This window comes from Cuculus canorus, chromosome 2 (genome assembly GCF_017976375.1).
Source record: "Cuculus canorus isolate bCucCan1 chromosome 2, bCucCan1.pri, whole genome shotgun sequence".
Lineage (NCBI taxonomy): Eukaryota > Metazoa > Chordata > Aves > Cuculiformes > Cuculidae > Cuculus > Cuculus canorus.
Window position 1 is genome coordinate 126,986,474 of NC_071402.1, and position 18,076 is coordinate 127,004,549.

Sequence of the window (18,076 nt, forward strand, 5' to 3'; positions counted from 1 at the left end):
CTGGTTGTGATGTGGCTCATTCCTAAACTGTTGTCCAGATTTTTTTGAGGAGCTTTCTTTCATGATGCCTCTCATATTTTGGAAATGTACTTGGTCCTTGTTTTTTCCACAGTAGCTGGTCAATCCCCCGATATCTTCCTATGTGGCATAGATCCAGTTCCCTGTGAAATCTCTCCTGGATGCTCCTGTCTTACTATTCGTTCCTCTTCCCAGAAGCCCAGGTAGCAGTTGGGCTAGTGGTCCCTGGGATGCTACCATGACTTCCCTGGCCTTCCAGCTGGGCTCTGCTCCCTTTAGCACTTGAGCTGCCTGTTCTTCATTTCTGCAGCCAGGCAGTAAGGATGGCCTGCTCCAGCCTGAGGACAACCTTGAATTTCAACCAAAAGATCAGGTGGATGTTTCCATTCCTACTTCCTCGTGTAGCTGTCGTGCCTATTGCCTATGCCGTGCAAGTTCTTTAAGGCAAGGGCTACCCTTGTTTGTTGCTGCTTTTGTTACGTGTCGCTGCTGTGTAATGCAAGAAGTGTGTGCTACTGATGGTTTGAAATCAATTTTCCCCCTGCTCTAGCAATCCTTTACTACTCCTCTCTGCATCTTCTTGTTAAGCTGAGCTCTGAATAGCACATTTCATTCTCATCCAGGTGCCATGAGCAGGGATTTTAGAGCTGTGGCTCCCTAAATATTCAGCAGGCGAATAACCAAGATTTCCTAGTTCCTCTTACACCACCTCCTCTTTTTCCCCTGTCAATAGCGAAGCTTTGAAGTACTCTTTCCCTCTGTGCCTAAAAATCTAGTTCCCCTTCTGTTGAGATGAGTCTTTTGCTATGAATCAGTGAAAAATCAGAATGAAGTGTACATTCATACAGACGTATACTGGGGATTTACACTCTCACTTCTCTTATTTTAAACCATGCTGGCTTTTTAAATGTCAAAAAAAAATTAAATTTTAAGCTTGTTAAGGAGAATGAGTTGTTTTGACAAGAGGAGGTAGTTTATTTTATAGTAAATGTGGAACTGGTAAATGGCGTACAACTTCTCGGTGCCCTGCAGTATTGTTCACTCTTGCTTTTAATGTATTATTGCTACAGATGTTTGATTCATGTTCAGTAGAATATTACTGCAGAGAGTTAAAGTACTTCTGAGTGGAGGATAGCTTGTGGAGCTACTTATGAAGCAGCAGTGAAACAGGACTGGAGCCACTTACCAGAAAGCTTGCAGTGCCCGTTTCAGAGCATAAGAAAGAAGTTGCATCAAAATTAAGCGTCCAACTTTCTGGAAAATATCAGTCTATGGGTTTTTTAGAGTGAAGTGGAAAAAAACATATTCTAATTCTACTGAAAATGAGGTTGTATGGTAGACTTCAAAGTTGGAGAGCTTACTGGTGACTGATTACAACCTGCAAGGCTGCGGATGGGAAACTTCCACCTCTCTTTGTAGAAGGCTCTGAATGCAAGTAGATGGAAGCAGTGCTTACTCTTGAACCACGTTAGACATAGTTTACTCATTTAACTATGGCTGTTCTCCTTGAGTTGTTCCAGTCATCTTACTTGTCATTTGATTGCTCCTTCAAAATCGACACTTAAATGTAATTTATAGACCACAAGCTGTCAGCTAGCACTCAACATTCACACTTGGAATTGTTTTGCTTGGATATATAGCTCAAATGGTATTAGCATAATGCATGTCTTGCAATCCTAATTTCTAGTTTAGCTAATCGCCTTCAAAAGTTTATAATTTTTTTGGTAAATATCCTCCTAGACATTACCTTTCAAGTTCATGTGTGAATTGGCTGTGATGCTGGTATATTTTGAGCTAGACTTCGAAATCCCATAGATCTTTGGTAAATGTGTATTTAACAGAATTACATGATATGCCTTTAACTTTCATTTTTTTTTCCAATATCTTGTTTTTGAATGTTTTAGTTAGGTATACTTGTATTTTTGTGACTATATGAATGATTTGGTAGCTGCTAGATGTGTTTTACCACAAATTTTCTGTGCTTAAAAATTCAGCAGTTCCCCTTTGCTCCAAGGTTTGTGTTTCTGCAGTTTCAAGGCTTTGACAGTTCTTAATTGTTGTTGTTTGCAAAGCTCTCATCTCTGCGTTAGCACTGTGGAGAGCTTTACTGTAGATTTTATTTTAATTCAGTTCTGCAGCTCAAAGTAATTCAAATACTTGAAGGTGGTGTTCTTGCTCTAGAAGGATCTTTTCTTGCTCTAAAGTGTATATTACTTATATTTTTGTCTGACCTCGCGTTTGAAGTCTTGAGTCTTAACTCCAACCTCCTGTACTCCTCTGTGCCCAGTCCCCACAGCAGGGACTAGATAAGGTTGTCCCCTTTCCTCCCCTCTCCCTGTAAATAGCCATACAAAATGGGAGAGGGGAGTTAAGAAAAGCTTCTCCTGCTGTTGAGATGACTTTAACAGTTTCAGGTTTAGCTGTTGCAACTGCTCAAGTGACTGAGCTGCCCTGTGTGTTATGAGACTGCTACTGATGATCTGCATTCAGGTACAGGTTTTTTGCCATACCAGCAGAATAACTGGGGGGGTGAGGTAGATGACGTTTACTGACAGCTCAAGGGAAAGTTTTACTTGAGACTATCCAGCAAACCAGCCCTTCTGTCTGTGTAAACCCCTGTCAAATGCAGATAATTCCCTCCTTTCAGTGGTGTCTTGTATTTCAGAAACTAGTTGTTTAGAGGCTAAAACTTTTCTTAAATGCCTGGTTCACAGCAGTGCTGTCCCTTCGTAGGACTGCTGGGAAGCCAAAGGAATGGCAGGCATCTTAGGGGCGACTAATTTAAAAAGGGGGATGGGGAATTCTGTAAATATAACTCAAGTGAAATGCTGCAGTCTTTTTATAGTTTTTCCTGGTTATAAAGAGATCTGAGATATTCACAAAGTGGTTGTTAAAGACTTATCTTTTTTCCTGAAAGCTTGTCATCTTGAGTCTTACGCACAATAGGGAGAACGTCTCAGATGTGATCTCCATCTGAGTTCTAATATACTTTATTTTTATCTGCGCTAATCTGTGAACTAAATCCATTTACAGGCTTTTCCTCTATGAATCCCTTTATCATTTTTAGATAGTTATGAGCAGATCTTTAGAGAAAACGCTTAATGTTACAACATGGGACAGACTTCCCAGAAAAGATTTCCCTGGTGTCAAGGACTGACTACAATGCGCCAGCATACCTGCACCAGAAGGAATAGTTTTCATGTGTGGCCTCTTCAGGAAATTATCCCCGTGGTCATGTAGAGAGATGTATTGGAATTTGTAATTGTTGATCAGTTCCAAAAGATGATTCAAAAACTTACTTTTTTAGTCTGTCAGATTTCTGTTATAGACACAGGTTTCCAACTTTACAGTAGGCACCTTTTTTTTTTAAAGTGAATGAACTATTACTGTGCTGAAACTAAAAATATCAGACTAGCACCAACCTTGTAGAGCAGTAATGAAGTGGCAAGAAGACTTTATCAGCTACAAAAAATAGCTTTCAGAATTGTTTCTTTACATACTTGCATGTGCACACCCAGAGAAGAGAGCGAAATGTATAGGAGAAATACAGTTCTCCCTGATAAATCTTCCAATTAAAAAGAACATATTTTCTGTAATGATATAGAGTTAACAAAATTGAAAGGACTTGAAAGGTTGGGGGGGGGGGGAGAAAACACGCAACCATTTCCTTTGTTTTTTGTGGTGCTGAGCAGGACAGCGTGGGGCTGAGCAGAGGTCTTCCTGACGGAGCCCAGTGCTGGATGCCTGCACGGGAAGGTGTTGAAACTGCCAATAAAGCACCAATTGTATTTCAATATTGTGCTCCGAGTAAAACAGAAAACTTATCCTTTATCCCAGAGTATTTTCCAAACATTCTTTTAAAATTTGCTCGCTCCCTTGCTTTTGTGTAGTCTATCATTTAATCAAAGTTGGGCAACGGATGCTGACTGGATAGTAATGCTTTTACAGCTTTTTTTTTTTTCTTTCCCTTTGGCAAACTGCAAATGAGATCGTAGAAGTAGTGGAGAGTGTTTCCACTTAAACTGGCCACCTCGAAGCGAGAGGAGGCAGATGAACACGAGCTAGTGTTGCCGCTGCTTCCCACTATGTTTCACAACACCCATCTGCCAGCCCGGCATGTGATCCTTCCCTCACGCCGAGCCACAGAAATGTCCTGGTAGCCTGTCTGCCCGGGGAGAAGGAGGAAGAAGGGGCCCCAGCAAGTGCCCATGACAAGACCCTGGGAATGGGGATTAGCTGTGTAAAACAGCAGTTGCTGCCTTTAAGGACCTATCTGCCTGATGTCGCTTTTTAATTTTCTGGAAATCAGGGTGGATACTGAATCAGGAGTGTGTGCGTTAGTGCTAACGTGGTTCATAAACTCTGACATTATCTTGAGACTGCTCCTGAAGTTACACCTTTAGTGTAAGGGGAAGGGATAGTAACAAATGTAGCAACAGATGTTGTGTGGTGCTTAATTGCGTTCAGATAATTTTGCAGAAATGCTTATTTCTCTGTTTTCAAACTTGTTTTCATTTAATTTGGATGAAGGGTGAATCGAAGCTGCCAATTTGGCCATCTCTATGTGATTCGTTATTTCATAATACCTGTATCATATTCCCTTTTTCTCCTTTCCAAACTGAATTATCCGGCTCTCTTTAATGTCTTTGTAAAGGAGGCCACCCATGCATCTAATAAGGGGTTTTTTTTTTGGCCTTTCTTTAAACATTTCTCAGGTGCCTTTTTTTAACCTTCGAGACAATTTAATGCCATTTGTCAGCCTTGATACTGTGATCTTCTCTTTTTTTTTTTTTTTGCATCCCGTACCTCCTTGGTGTAATGCACCCTAATCTTTCCTTGCTATCACACATTCAAGAAACTATTTCCAGCTTAGAGTGTAATGTCGGAACATGAAAGCACACAAACTTTGTCTGCTGCTTTCCATACCTGGGCTAACTTTGTAGGCCAAAATCTTTTGTGGTTTCTACTATTTTCAGAGCTTTGTTAGAATACTCCCTGTGATTTTTTTTTAAATTTTTTTTTCCTGATTATATAAATTTTTATTTAAAAGGTGTGAGGGAGTTCTGATACTCATCTTCATCTGTAGTGGTTTACTGTGTTGCTTACATTTGCTGGATTCCTCTTAATTTTTTTTCTTTAGAAGCTAAGCTTCTTCCATCCGTAAATTATGCTAACTATACACTAGGTGATTTTTGACTTGGCAGATTTAAGGCAGGCCCTTTTAAATGTTCTTCTTGAATACTGGTGTGGTTTTGAAGCATTTAGTCCTCTTTGTTACCTTTTTATTTTATATATAGATATGGGAGTGTATATCTATATATATATATATAAATATAAATGGTCCAGCAGATTACCTAGAAATACTTATAAACACATGTGGTATGCAAAGCTGTTTACAATAGTTGTAGTCATGATTGCGTGTGATGCTCCGAGACATTTTCAGTTGCTTTGTCTTGTTTAATTTGAAATACTGAAGTTGAAATATTCCACGTAAATTCTTATCTCCTTATTTTTATAATTAAATATTTCAGATGTTCCAAAATGAAAACAAGGTAAATCAAGATCTAGTATTTGCTCTTAGCGCTGCAGGGAGGGATGTTGGCTCAGGCTAGAGGACAGCTCTGCTGTTGACTAACAAGTCCAGTGTATGCAGTGAAGATGACTTTAGTGTATGAGTTTGCACCTCAGTAACTCACCACACGCTTTCTTAATTTTATGGTAAGTTGAAGACTTACAGAAGGATATACACCTTTAGTTAGGGCAATCAAATGCTGCCGTGGCAAACTGAATTCTGCATGTTCTGGTCTTGGTGCTGTGCAAACTATTTAAGCAGAAGTTGCTATTAGTTGCTAAATGTGCCTTCTCTTCAGTTTGTCTTGTGACAAGCCTCAAGTCTCTCTTGCAGAAGGGCAGTGTTCTCCTTGCCACCGAAAGTGGCTTTGAAGCTGCACTTTGAACATGCAGACGTGCTGAGCGCTGTGGAAAATCAAGCCCTTGGTGTCTAAATTGGTCACTCAATTAGTAGTTCCTTTGACAATTTTGGCTTTGTTCTCTGTGGTTCAGCTTTACATTCTTAAAACCCTGGTAATGCCACCTAAACAGAATTGTATTATAGGGTAAACTTTATTAATAGTTTTGAACATTTGGATGTAACTGTAAGTTCCCAGGAGAAGAATTCACTCCAGGGTTTGTATGGGATGTGGTAAATAAGCCAGAGTTATTGTTTTCGGGCGCTGCCTTTCTGGTGTGTGCAAACAATGACTTCAGCAGCTTCCAGACTTATTTTTCTGATTCTTCCAGACTATGGTCATGATTTCATGAGACAGTAAGCTGGATATTTGTTGGAGGGCCTATGAGATGAAAAACACAGTCACCACATGCTGCAATGTGTTGAGCCATTGCAAACTGATTTTGCCTATTTGAATGTTTTCACAAGATTTTGGAGGAATAACTTTGTCCTGGCAGACCACGTGCTGGTTTGGGTACTCGATGTCCATCCTGCTTTGCCTTTACAAGGGACCGATGTGCTCTTACATTCTTTTTGGTGAAGTTACCGTATTAGGGCTCTGGCTAGTGACAGCGGTCCAGCCAGGCTGCCCGGGCTGGGAGGTGTTCTGGGCAACCTGGAGCCATGCTCATAGGTTCATCACAGCCTCCATGCAGGTGATGCAGTGTTGTCCAATCATACCTTTCAAAAATGACCCCTTTCTTAGGGACTTATTAGGGGCTTCATATTTAATTTTCCTTGTAAATCCATGCTAGCAAGGCCTCCTGTTGCGGACGTGTTTTTTTTTGCCAATGAAAGGATTGAACCAAACTGAAGATACTTCGAAGAGCCTTTTTGCTGTCATCAGTTGTTGGCAGCTGGTGGGGCTGTGAGAGCAATGGTGGCTCTGCTGAGCTCCTGTTTCATACATTGCAGTCACAAAATGCCAACTCTGCTCCCACTGTGCCGCAAATTTTAGCGCATGAGGGGCTTGTGGGGGTCGCATCAGGCTAGTTGTGCTGCATTAGTAACATTAAATAAAAAAAATTGCCTTTTTTTGTGGACTAATGTATACCAACTTATATAGTTGAAAGGTGCAGATGATGTTAGTGATCCAGCCCGGCTTGATATCTGGACTGATGTTGGCATTGCTCTGCACCTCTCCTTTCTTACCTGGCTCTTTTGTCATCTTTTGTGCCACTTCTCCTCTTTTAAATTAAAAAGCCAGTTGTGCTAACAACTTCTCTTTCCTCATATTGTTGCCTGACATTTTTCTTTCCCTCTTCTTTTGTTAAATCACCCAGAACACTGAAAGTGTTTGCAGCCAAAAATTTCCACGTGATCTTTTACTGAATGACCTTAATCCTCCCATCTCTTTTCTGCCTCCGCTATTTGTGATTTCAGTGGTATTGCCTAATTTTAACTCACAATCAACATGACAGGCGTTGTGGGAGCAAGGGTGTGGTGGTCTAATGGATTTGCTCTACCTAAGTGGAAAAAATAACTTCAGGTTCTGCTGCACCACTGTGAAGTTCCCATTGATAATTGCACGTGAGAGAAACAATATGGATAACAGCACTTCTGGACCAGATGTCTTGAGACTAATTTGCTTATGGCACAGGGCAGAAATCCTACAGTGCCATAAGATGTGTATGAAATAGACTGTTCTGAAAGTGCAGAAAACTGCTCTGCTTTGTTCAAAGGTGCTACTTCCAAACCTGTGAGATGTGCATGAGAACCAGGGTATTTTAATGCGTGCTTTGAGCTCTTGGCTCTACCGAAGAGCAGCATTTCGTTGTTTCTCTTTCTCCTTGTAAAGCAGCTTTGATTTATGGGGCTTGGTGTAGGGTAATGCTGTTCATAAGAAAGTCAGAATTGCCTTTTAGAGCCTGATGAATGTAAGTCCATGGTATAAGACTACAGCTTTTTGTGAGAGAGACATCTGTGCTATAACAAGGGCAGGAGACCCAGTTTATACAATTACTACAAGGAGAGCACAAGAAAAGGAAAGACTGTTTTTCTTAGATTAGATATTTATACAAATAAAGTTTCTTTTCAGCTGCTCATCAAAATTGCTGCTGCACCACCAACTTGGCTTCAAATTTTGTTCTGATTGCCCAACAAGGCTGTACACCAAGAGTGTTATGGAAGAGCAGCTTAAACAAAGCATGTTTGTTTTGCAGCAGAACTGGAGGCTTGGGGCTAGACAGAAAAAAATTTGGGGAGAAGGAAGAGACAGTGTGAAGAGAAGTATGAAAAAATGAAGGATGTGAATAGAAACTGGCTGTTGCAGTAAATACATGTGTGAAGCAAGGAACGTACAGGAGCAGAGTTCTGTATTTTTCAAATGAGTTATGATAGAGGATCCGGATTTGAATACAGTCCAATGACTTCTCAGAACTGGACCAGCTGGTTCAGTTAAAAGTGTTCTTACCCATGGAGCTTGCTCCTCAAATGTGCATTTACCTCAGCTGCTGCAGCAACTTCTTTTACTAGTGCATTTTAAATACAGTCTGATTAAAAGGCTGCCCCTGTGGAATTGATCACACTTAAAACCTTGCTGCATGAGAGTGATGGTGATGAAAATACAAATGGCTGCTGAGGACAGTGCTGTGGAGAGCAAGAGTCCTTGACCCAAGAGAACTGTCTCTCATTTCAGTTGAAGAAAGCTCCAATCCTTTGAGGAAACTTCTCATAAATCTGTTTGGTAAAACAACTCTTTTAAGAACATGGAAACTCAAATCACTTGGATTAAAGCCCAGATGGACACAGTCTCTTACTAAAATGGCTCAGAAAGGGATTAAGGAGCAGCATAAGTGGAGAACTCCTGGTAAAGAGGGGTAGTATGCTGAATGCGCCATTCTGGATTATCTTTAACATTAACAGTGAAGGAGTCTTTTGGCTTTTAGGCTTCTTAGAGCAGATGCAAGGCTAGCCTGTTGAAGTTTTCATAGCTGATCAGAAACACGCTGAAAGTAGATTTTAGAAGAATATCTTTAAGTTCTGTGAATTCAGTTTTAAAGTATTTGTTTTCTTAGTGAAGCTGGTGACTTTATTACATGGGTCTTAACGTAAAGGTATGCTTAGCCCAGAATATAAATTTAATATGAAAAGAGTTTACAAAATATTGATTATTATCCAGCAAAGCTTTTTTGCTACCTCTGGCATTCCACCTTTGTTCTTGTTGTGTATGGTTAAGGATGAAAATGAGATTCTGTGATTTCAAAGTGAATGCAGCTCTGGGACAGAATGGGCATGAGCTGGTGGTCTGCACTGTTCAAATGTAATACAAATTTGTTCTAACTAACTAAAGATGTTGGCTCACATCATAGTGTGGTTAGCTGTGTAATACAGCACGGGTGTTGGCATACTGTAGAAACAAAGAAACTGCTTTATCAGACTAATGAACTCTTCAGTATCCTCTTTCAAGTAAACATCTAGGAATGGATCTTTAAGCCAGGGACTTGGTTTGCCTTTCTTGTTTTACAATCCTGACCCCACCTGAGATTCTGCTCACCTGCTGATTTCAGTGGATGCATTATTACCACTTAAGCCATCTATGGAAGAAGTCTTTCCTCTAATCGCATGTAGTGACTCTCCTGGCTTGTGTGGGAGTGTGGCTGCAGGCCTGCAAGACCTTGCAACTCTCACATTTTTCTGTGCCAACATTTCAATTGTCTTAAAAGGATTTTCCACATATATTTAATTTGTTTTAATCCCCTGAAACATTTCTGCTTCAGTAAAATTTAGAGAATTTCAGAGCAAACTTTTTTCTTAGATAGTTTCAAATTATCAGATCTGAGGAATGGCAAAAATATGATTTTTTTGGGGATTGAAAAGGCAGGCACTCAGACTGGGCTAATAATTTATACTTGCAGAAGGAGAAGACAATTAACCTGTCTATGAAAACAAAAGTGTTGTGAAGAAAACTTACCAGACTCTGTCCAAGGGTGGGGAAATTCTGCATTTACAAGTAGTAATGTGTTGCTCAAACCTGGCGAGAAACACATTGCATTTTAAATGCTTGGTTTGAAGCATTGCTTTTGAAATATCTATGAGCAATTCAATTTTAATAGGTGGTAAAGATTGGAAATTGTCCTGATGTAAGTTGTCATTAAGTTTGGGTGTATAAACTGCAATTCATCTTAACGATTGCTTTTATATTGTAGTAAAAGTATAAGGTACATTAATAGATTATAACTTTGAATTCTTAATCTCATGAGGATGTATACTCTGGGTTTTACATTTCTAGGGACTGGGGTTTTGTGAATGCTCAATTGCTGGTTATAATAAGTGGAAGCTTACTGGAATGAGAGGCTGCACAGATGCATTTTTCTGCCTGCTGCTTTCCTTCTGTCTCTCCTTCCCTCCTTTCCCCAAAGGGTTTACTCCTTTTCATACTGACATTTCACCTTAAAAGAATACCTGAAGTGGAGAACAGCAGTTCGGTTGCAAGAGAGATTGCAAGTTTACTTTTTTCACTTGGTGTAAATTGTGAATTGTTCCAGCATCACTTTAATTCTTGAGACAAAACATTAGGGTGCAGTAAACTACAATGGTCTTCTTGTCTTCTGTGTTAGTTACTGCCACAGTCACTGCTTTCTGGAGCATTACTTCTCTCCAGAAGAAAGCAGAGTATATACTGTGTGAATTTTAGAAGTGATACAAAACTGTGGGTGTTTTAATGTTTTTGTTGCAGTATTCTGATGCTTTGTCCAGTTTCATTGTTTCTTGCCCCTTCTTCATCCTCCATTTGATTAGAACAAAACAAATTATGCTGAGGAGAGCTACTTTATTTGAATTTCTTTTTCCTCTTGTTCCTCCCTACCTTTCTAGTAAAAGACAAATGAATTGTGACTTTCAAATAATTGTGAGTGGTTCCTCTGGAATGTGTCTTTAGGAAAACAATCAAAATAACTGCAGAATGGGTCTTGATGTGCTAGTTATTCTAGTTAACATAGACAAGCCCCCACTAAGTAAGAGAACGTTTCTATGTATTGGGAAGAAAAAAACCCACCCAAACAGCAGCAAGGTTACATATATGTATTTGGAATAATATCCTTCCATGTATCCAAGATTTATTATTTTTTTAATTATTCCTACCTGTATTTTAGCCCACTCTGAGAACAGGTGACTTGGAGGTTTATTTGCAAAACTTGGGACTTATTGTGGTGTGACTTCTTGGAGTTGTTACATATTTTCACATTCATGAGGTTTTAAATTCAGATTTTCTGATGCAAGAAAAAGAACAAGCAGTATGTTCTTTTTCTTCCCAAAAGAGTTAAAGTTTCTTCCTCTTGGAGCGGATGTCTTGAATACTGTGTGTTCTGACAAAATTATTGAAACTTTAGGTTTTTTACAGGCCTTTTTTTCGTTAGTCTGTTTTGAAACTGAAACCTGTCATTTCTTTTAACTCTTGCTAGGTGCTGGATAGTTTGCTAGCTCAATATGGAACAGTGGAGAACTGTGAGCAAGGTATGGCTTTGGTCTCAAATTTCTTTTAAATTTTTAGTGGGAAGTGACTCCATACTGAACTTAAACGATCCTCATTGTGTTTTCCTCTAGTGAATACTGACACGGAGACTGCAGTTGTAAATGTAACCTACGGCAATAAGGACCAGGCTAGACAGTAAGTATCTTATTTAATTGTTACTTTCATCTAATGTGCATTTGGGAATTCTTGTTACAATTTTATGTGCAACTTTGCCTCTGATTAGTTTATTGATAAATTGATCATGGAAGAATTAACTTTTAAGAGAGTCTCTTGGTCTTTCCCCTTGCCAAGTCTTGCATGCTTTACCTTAATCCGCTATTTTTTTGTTGTCAACTTATTCTTCACTTCGATTAAAAATAAATTAAGAGTTTTGAAGATTTGAGTAAAATTGTTTGACTGAGCAGGAAGGGATTGAGAAGGCAGGAAGCTAGTGATTTGCTAACGACAGAGGAATAGAGGTATTCCTGAATGGTTTCTTGTCATATTTTAAAAAAGCTCTGTGATGCCCTTTTACAGTATTGGCTGTTCTGTCTGTTTTCTGGCTAGCAGCTGCATCCTTGTCCTACTTGTTTCTGTTATTTTGCTACAATTTTCCCTTAAACTGTTCTTTTTAATTAGGAAATTTAATGTTGCTTCCAAGCACACAAGGGTCATCATCAAAGTACCCAAAATAATTTACTTGGGCTTTTTGATATTTAGGCCACATATTTTATGCTTGGTTGTATCTTTAGTAATTGATTGAACTTTTAATCTAGGTATTAAAATTTAAAACCATAATGTTTTGCTTTACTTAATTTCCTTAATACTCTTTACCTTTAAATGTCCTTATTACATACCATGTTATATGTTTATTTTTGCTTTTCCAGCAGTTGTAAAAGGACTTGTGTGTTCCTTAATTTTGAACCTGATGACACAAACATATTTTCCCCTTCTTTCTGAGTGTAGCAGCAGGTTAAACAAAACCAAACCTAGGGAAGAGCCTAAATGATCTTTTTATTTTAACTTTGAAATTTCTGCCACCTTGTGGCTAACTTAAATCAGCGGTTAAGATGCAGAGTATGCTTATGGGATGCATTAATTCAAAATTACAAATGAAATAATATTTGTACATATAATTAAGTAATTACAACCCTGTGTAACTGGAATACAACACATGTATTTAATCTTTCAAAGTATTAGGTTACTTGTTAGCATTTTCTAAACAAATGTGGTGAGAAACTTGTCAGTGGTGTCTCCTTTGTACACTGGAGTGGAAGGAAACAATGTTTTTCTTGAAGTCACTATTTAACTTTTCTCAAAACATGAATCATTCAAGTTATTCTTCAGGTTCTTCTGTTTCTAATTCTGTTGTGCAGTATGAGAAAAATGTTTAATACCTCGGTCTGAAGAAACCTCTGGTGCAATATTGAAAGCTAATGCTGTGCGCCAGCTTCTTCTTTGAAAATGTGAGGAGGAAGTACCTAAAATAACATAAAAAGAAGCCTGATGCATATTTTTTAGCTGTCTGTCATCTGTGGTGTGGGTTCCTTGACTTGTGCACTCACTTCCGAAGTTGAGAACGGCAACATACAGTTTTCCGCTCCTCAAACTGTACTTGTTAAATTTTAAGGTCAGTCCTGGGGAAGTGTTGAGAGAAGCCAAGACTGTGAAGAAGCGTAAGAGAATTTGTTTTGTATGAGAAGTCACATGGCAATAACTGAAATCATCTTGAATTTGAAACAGGGGAATTAGTGTCCAGCATGAATGCTGGAGGAGGACCTGAGGCAATGCAGGTTGAATGATGACAGTTTGGTTGCCTTGAACAGGACAATTCAAGGCTTGGAGGAGCCCTGAATTATTTTTGTGAATAGTTTGATATAGACACAGGGCTTTCTAAGGGAGGAGTATTTTCTGTATAGAAAATGTTAGCTCACACTGGCTGGGTTCGTGGTGCAACCTTACAACCATTTAGAAACCCTTAAGTGGACAAGAGGCTGGATAGAGGTTTGTGTAGGAAAAAGCTGTGAAGAATTGCAATGGAGACTCACTCGCTACAGGACCTGTGCATGTGTGGCTTTTCGGTAGTGATGGTGTTCCAGTTGAATGGTTTTCCCAGACATGATCTAACTCTTGTTTCTTGGAACTGGCTGTGGTGGACAGCAGTGGCTATGGGAGGGGGAATGGTACATGAGTGCTGGTAGCTGATAAAAGGCAATGTTGGTCAGCCTGTGCAGCACAAGGAGTAACAAGAATTGACTTTATTGAAAGCTGTTCAGAGTCACTGAGAATCGGCAGCTGATAGCAAGCTTTGTGTTTTGAGATTTAGCTATTTGGGGTAAATTATGCTATTAACCATAACTTTTGGAGCAAATGCTGTGATGAAATGTTCTACATCACCGCATACAGTGGGTCCCCAGTTCTAATTGCGTCTTTTCTGCACTTCTTGCAACACGCAAACTAACCTCGCAGTCAGTGCTGGCTGACAAAACGTGCAAAGTTGGCTGCTTCTCTGCTGGATGGACTGTATGGCACTGCTGCGCCTGTTAAAGTGTGTAGCAGTGATGCTGTGCTGTGAAGGTGCTCTTACACAATCTGAGGGTATTTTTGACATGTAATTCTAAACAAGTGTGGTATGTGTTTCTTAGAGGATGTTATTTTTGAATAAAACTTTTGGTTCCACCCAGCTGGGAAACTGAGCCTTTTTCTGTCTTGCAAGTCTAATTGTTGTGGCAGAGTTGTTTTTTCTCTAGGCTGGTACTGCAGTTGCAGCATATTCAGTACAGGGCTGCATCTAAAATCAACTTGGAAAGCAGAATCAGTGAAGAGTGCTGCAGTCCTTCTGGCAAACAAGTCTTAGACAGAGCACACAAACACCCAAAAGCTGAGACAGGCACAGTTATTAACTTCTAGTTGGAATGGAGGTCTGTGACTTTGACCTGTCATGGTGATGTCTCTCTTTCCTAGCTGAACAGGCAGGAAGCTGCTCCTTGTCTTTGACCAGAGCAGAGGAGCCAGCATGGCAGGTCAGGTACTCGTGGGAAGCCCAGTAGGCTTGTGGAGAGAAGTCTGGGACTGCCAGGGCATCTCTGTGACCCCATCCATATCCTCCTCTCCTGCAAGCACTTGTGAGGAAGACGGAGTTGTTCCAGCTTGGAAACTGCCCCTGCTGCTATCCTCCCCAGCAACTGGAGAGAGCCTTCCAAATCATGCGTATGTTGCTGTGGTGCACACAACTACTGAATGTTGTGGTGGGTTATGGAATATTTGGAAGAGAGGAGTTCAGAGGGGGAGCAGCAGAGCCTGGAGCCTACAATTCAGTTTGAATAACCCAACCAGCTGCACATAGGTCCTGAGACAGCTTGGGACCTGCTTGTTGAAGGGCACTCCTTCTCCCAGTATCGATCCCCGACTGCAGCCAATAGGACACACTGACTGTGTGCTTGTGATGTGCTGCCACCTAAATTATGGCTGTTATCTTTGAATGTTATACCACCTCCTCTTTCCTTCCCCAAAATGTTCCAATGTGTAGGTGTCTAGTGCATGGTACAGGATTTATCTCTACCCAGAATTTTGGAAGGGAAACTTTGCTCGAAGATGGCCTCACATATATGGAGTGGGTGCGTATTGGCTTAGTATGGGGCTAAGTGTTTATTTTTTCTTATTTTTTAGCTCAGGATTGAGGTATGCGCATTTGGTTGTGTCTTGTAACTGATGGTATATCTTCAGTGTGGGCTGCAATGTCAGGAGCTTGCAAAAAGAAACAATTTTTTACCCGTTCATTGACACATAAACTGTGTGTGTGCACACAACATGTAGCCTTGATGAATGAATAAGAGTTCACGTAACTAATACTTTTACATGCCATCATGGATCAGGGCTAATGTTGCCATAGGAACGATAGTACTGAAAATTCAGTGGTGTATGATTATAAGCTTAGGTTTTTTTTTTTGCTTTGTTTTTGTTTTCAGAAATACTAATGAAAACTGTTTTTATCTAATGCAAAAGAATTCATTATACCAAAGGAAAAATACCATGTATGTCTCTTGTCAGTATGCAAAAGTGTCTGTTTTGGGAGGAAAAAAGGTGGTGTACGTACAAGCTGCATGTGGGAGTTAAATATGTTCACCATGTAGTGCTTAGTGCCATTGTGCTATCAACAGATGAATGATTTCCAGCACAAGACTGTGCTTTTACTGTATTCATTTATCGAGGACGTTTAACCTCCACACTAGCATCAGAAGGGAGAAGGCTGGGCGAGCATCCTCTCATGGGGAGCTCACCAGAGGACAGTGGTGAGATGTTATTTTAATGGGAAAAACTTGTGTGACTAATTCACACAATATTTATTTAAAGGTTTCGTTTTATGTTGCTATCCTCTTTGCTTCTCAGGAGTTATCACATGAACGTAAACTGGGCTGTTATACATCTCAGCAGAGCACGGGCAGTAGTTTCTGCAGTCCCTTAATGAATTCGTCTTATGAAAAATATTTCAACTACACTGATTCCTGCATACTACCGCTTGCTGATATATGAAATGGAAACATTTTTCATTTCCACTAAATATTAATCTTTAAAGAAGATTTAGGGGAGGAGGGCACATCTTAATGAAGCTTACTGAATTTTTCGCTATCTTTGTCCTCGTTAAGTGACTCTAAGGCATTTTAGCCCTTGTCTAAAAGATGGTTTGTGGGTTGTTTCAGTAAGCACCAGTGGTGCCCTCTGACAGAGGTAGACTGCATGGCCTTTATTAACTTGTGGTCATAGAAGAAGACCCCCAGTCCTGTTTGGAAAGGAAGAGGTGGTGTTGCTGTGATTTTGGACTCGGGATTCTGATGTTGTCAGTCAATGTGAGTGTGTGCTTTGCAAAAAGAGCTGGATTTAATGTGTATTTGGTGGCCTGCAACAATGATGATAGCCTTGACTGAAATGGGTGCCACTATGGCTTTGCAGAACCAGTCACTTGCTGTCCTCAGAGGCTCAAGTTTTGCGATGGGGGTGTGCTCTCCTAAATGCTATTTTACAGGAATTTTGCATCCATTTAGAAGACAGTTCTTTATCACTCATCTCTCTCCTTATTTCTTTACCCAGACAGTGGGTCAATGTCTCTAAAACTTTGAGCTTGTTACGACGCTGAAGGACTGCTGAGACAGCACCTTATCTGATTCTAGTCCTGTGTTTTATGCCACAAAACTGATAAATACAACTTCAGAACAGTGAAATAAAGGTGTACAGCAATACTTCTAAAACCTCTTGAAGGCCAGGCCAGGCTCAAAGGCCAAGGTCACTTTTCAAAAGCTGTAGGCTTGTGTCTACTGTAAGAAATGCACCAGAACCCTGTATTGGCTGTCTCACTGAAAATTAATTATCTTGGCACGTTATCTTGTGCCCAAATCAGTGCAGAATGTGGGACCACCTACCCAGGAAATAGCAGTTCCACAAAAGGCTTGAGAGAACAGTGTTTTATTACTGACTCTTCTTTTGACTTTTTGTCACTTGAAAAAGTCAAATTATAAAACAAATCAGCCTATAAAATATGGACAAGTCCAACTCAGAGGGTAAATAGGTATTTTAAAGTTTTATCTAGAAATATCTAGAGGAATTTAAAGAAGTGATAATGCTGCATCATCTCAGTATACTAGAGAATCTCATGTATAGTACTACAAATACTGTAGTATCTCCAGTATCCGACTAGAGAAGTGACGTTTAAAGCAGGTTTGCCTTGAAGTACTTGCCCTAAACCAACCCATCCAATATTTTTAGTGTTATTTTTCCATGTTATCATATGGCTTTGACCAGAGATTGTCCACTGCTGTCAATTTAGTGGGAGGCATGTCCCTGCCCATGGCAGGGGGTTTGGAACTGGATGATCTTAAAGGTCCCTTCCAACCCAAACCATTCTATGATTCTATTTTCCACAACGGCAAATGAACTTTTCTCAGTTTCTTTTGACTTTAAGGTACTTAGAGTTGTATAGAACCATTTAGTCATGTATAAGTTATTCTTAAGTAGAAAAATTTCAACCTTCTTTCCAGGAAAATATGGCACATATATATGTATGACTGCTGTTGCTGTAGAACTTTTGTTGTGAAAAATGTGGTAGATATATAGCTGGGTTGCAAACAAAGCGTAGTCTTTTCATCCCCTACCACTTCTAATGAAGAGTAATAAGTCTTATGAACTGATTTAATGTAAAGTTTTGTATTAGTGCTGCAATTCTGGTCTAAGCTGTTTTAAAGCCAGAGGAGACTGAAGCATTTTGGGAAAGAAACAATGTCTGAACTTGTCCAATGAATGCATGGAAGGGAATGAGTTGTGATGGATGTTAATCTGGAGCCTACAAGCACATTTGCAAAATTGTTGGTGCTCCTTTCTCCAACATCTTGATGTTTGGTTCCAAAAGAAACCAGGCTTGTACAACTGTACTCTCCGTTAGTGCCATTTCCCTCCCTGGTAGCAATTCAGCTTTTTGGCTGATTTCACTAAAACTCAGCCCAGAAATAGAGGTCTTGGATATTTGCAACCAACAAGAACTTAGTATATTCAGGATGCATAAAAAAGAAAAGCTCCAGACTCCTTTCCCAGATAGGATCTCCACGTTG

General features: G+C 39.8%; 1 protein-coding gene across 2 annotated transcripts in view; it reads left to right on the forward strand.

Annotated features, from left to right (window-relative positions):
• The window catches only part of IGF2BP3 (insulin like growth factor 2 mRNA binding protein 3), a 111,242-nt gene that overhangs the window by 52,705 nt on the left and 40,461 nt on the right, over positions 1–18,076 (forward strand). For both annotated transcript variants that reach the window (XM_009570854.2, XM_009570853.2), the window contains 2 exons: positions 11,428–11,479; positions 11,570–11,633. In XM_009570854.2, the coding sequence (XP_009569149.1) occupies positions 11,428–11,479; positions 11,570–11,633 (116 nt within the window). The remainder of the gene's footprint in view (positions 1–11,427; positions 11,480–11,569; positions 11,634–18,076) is intronic.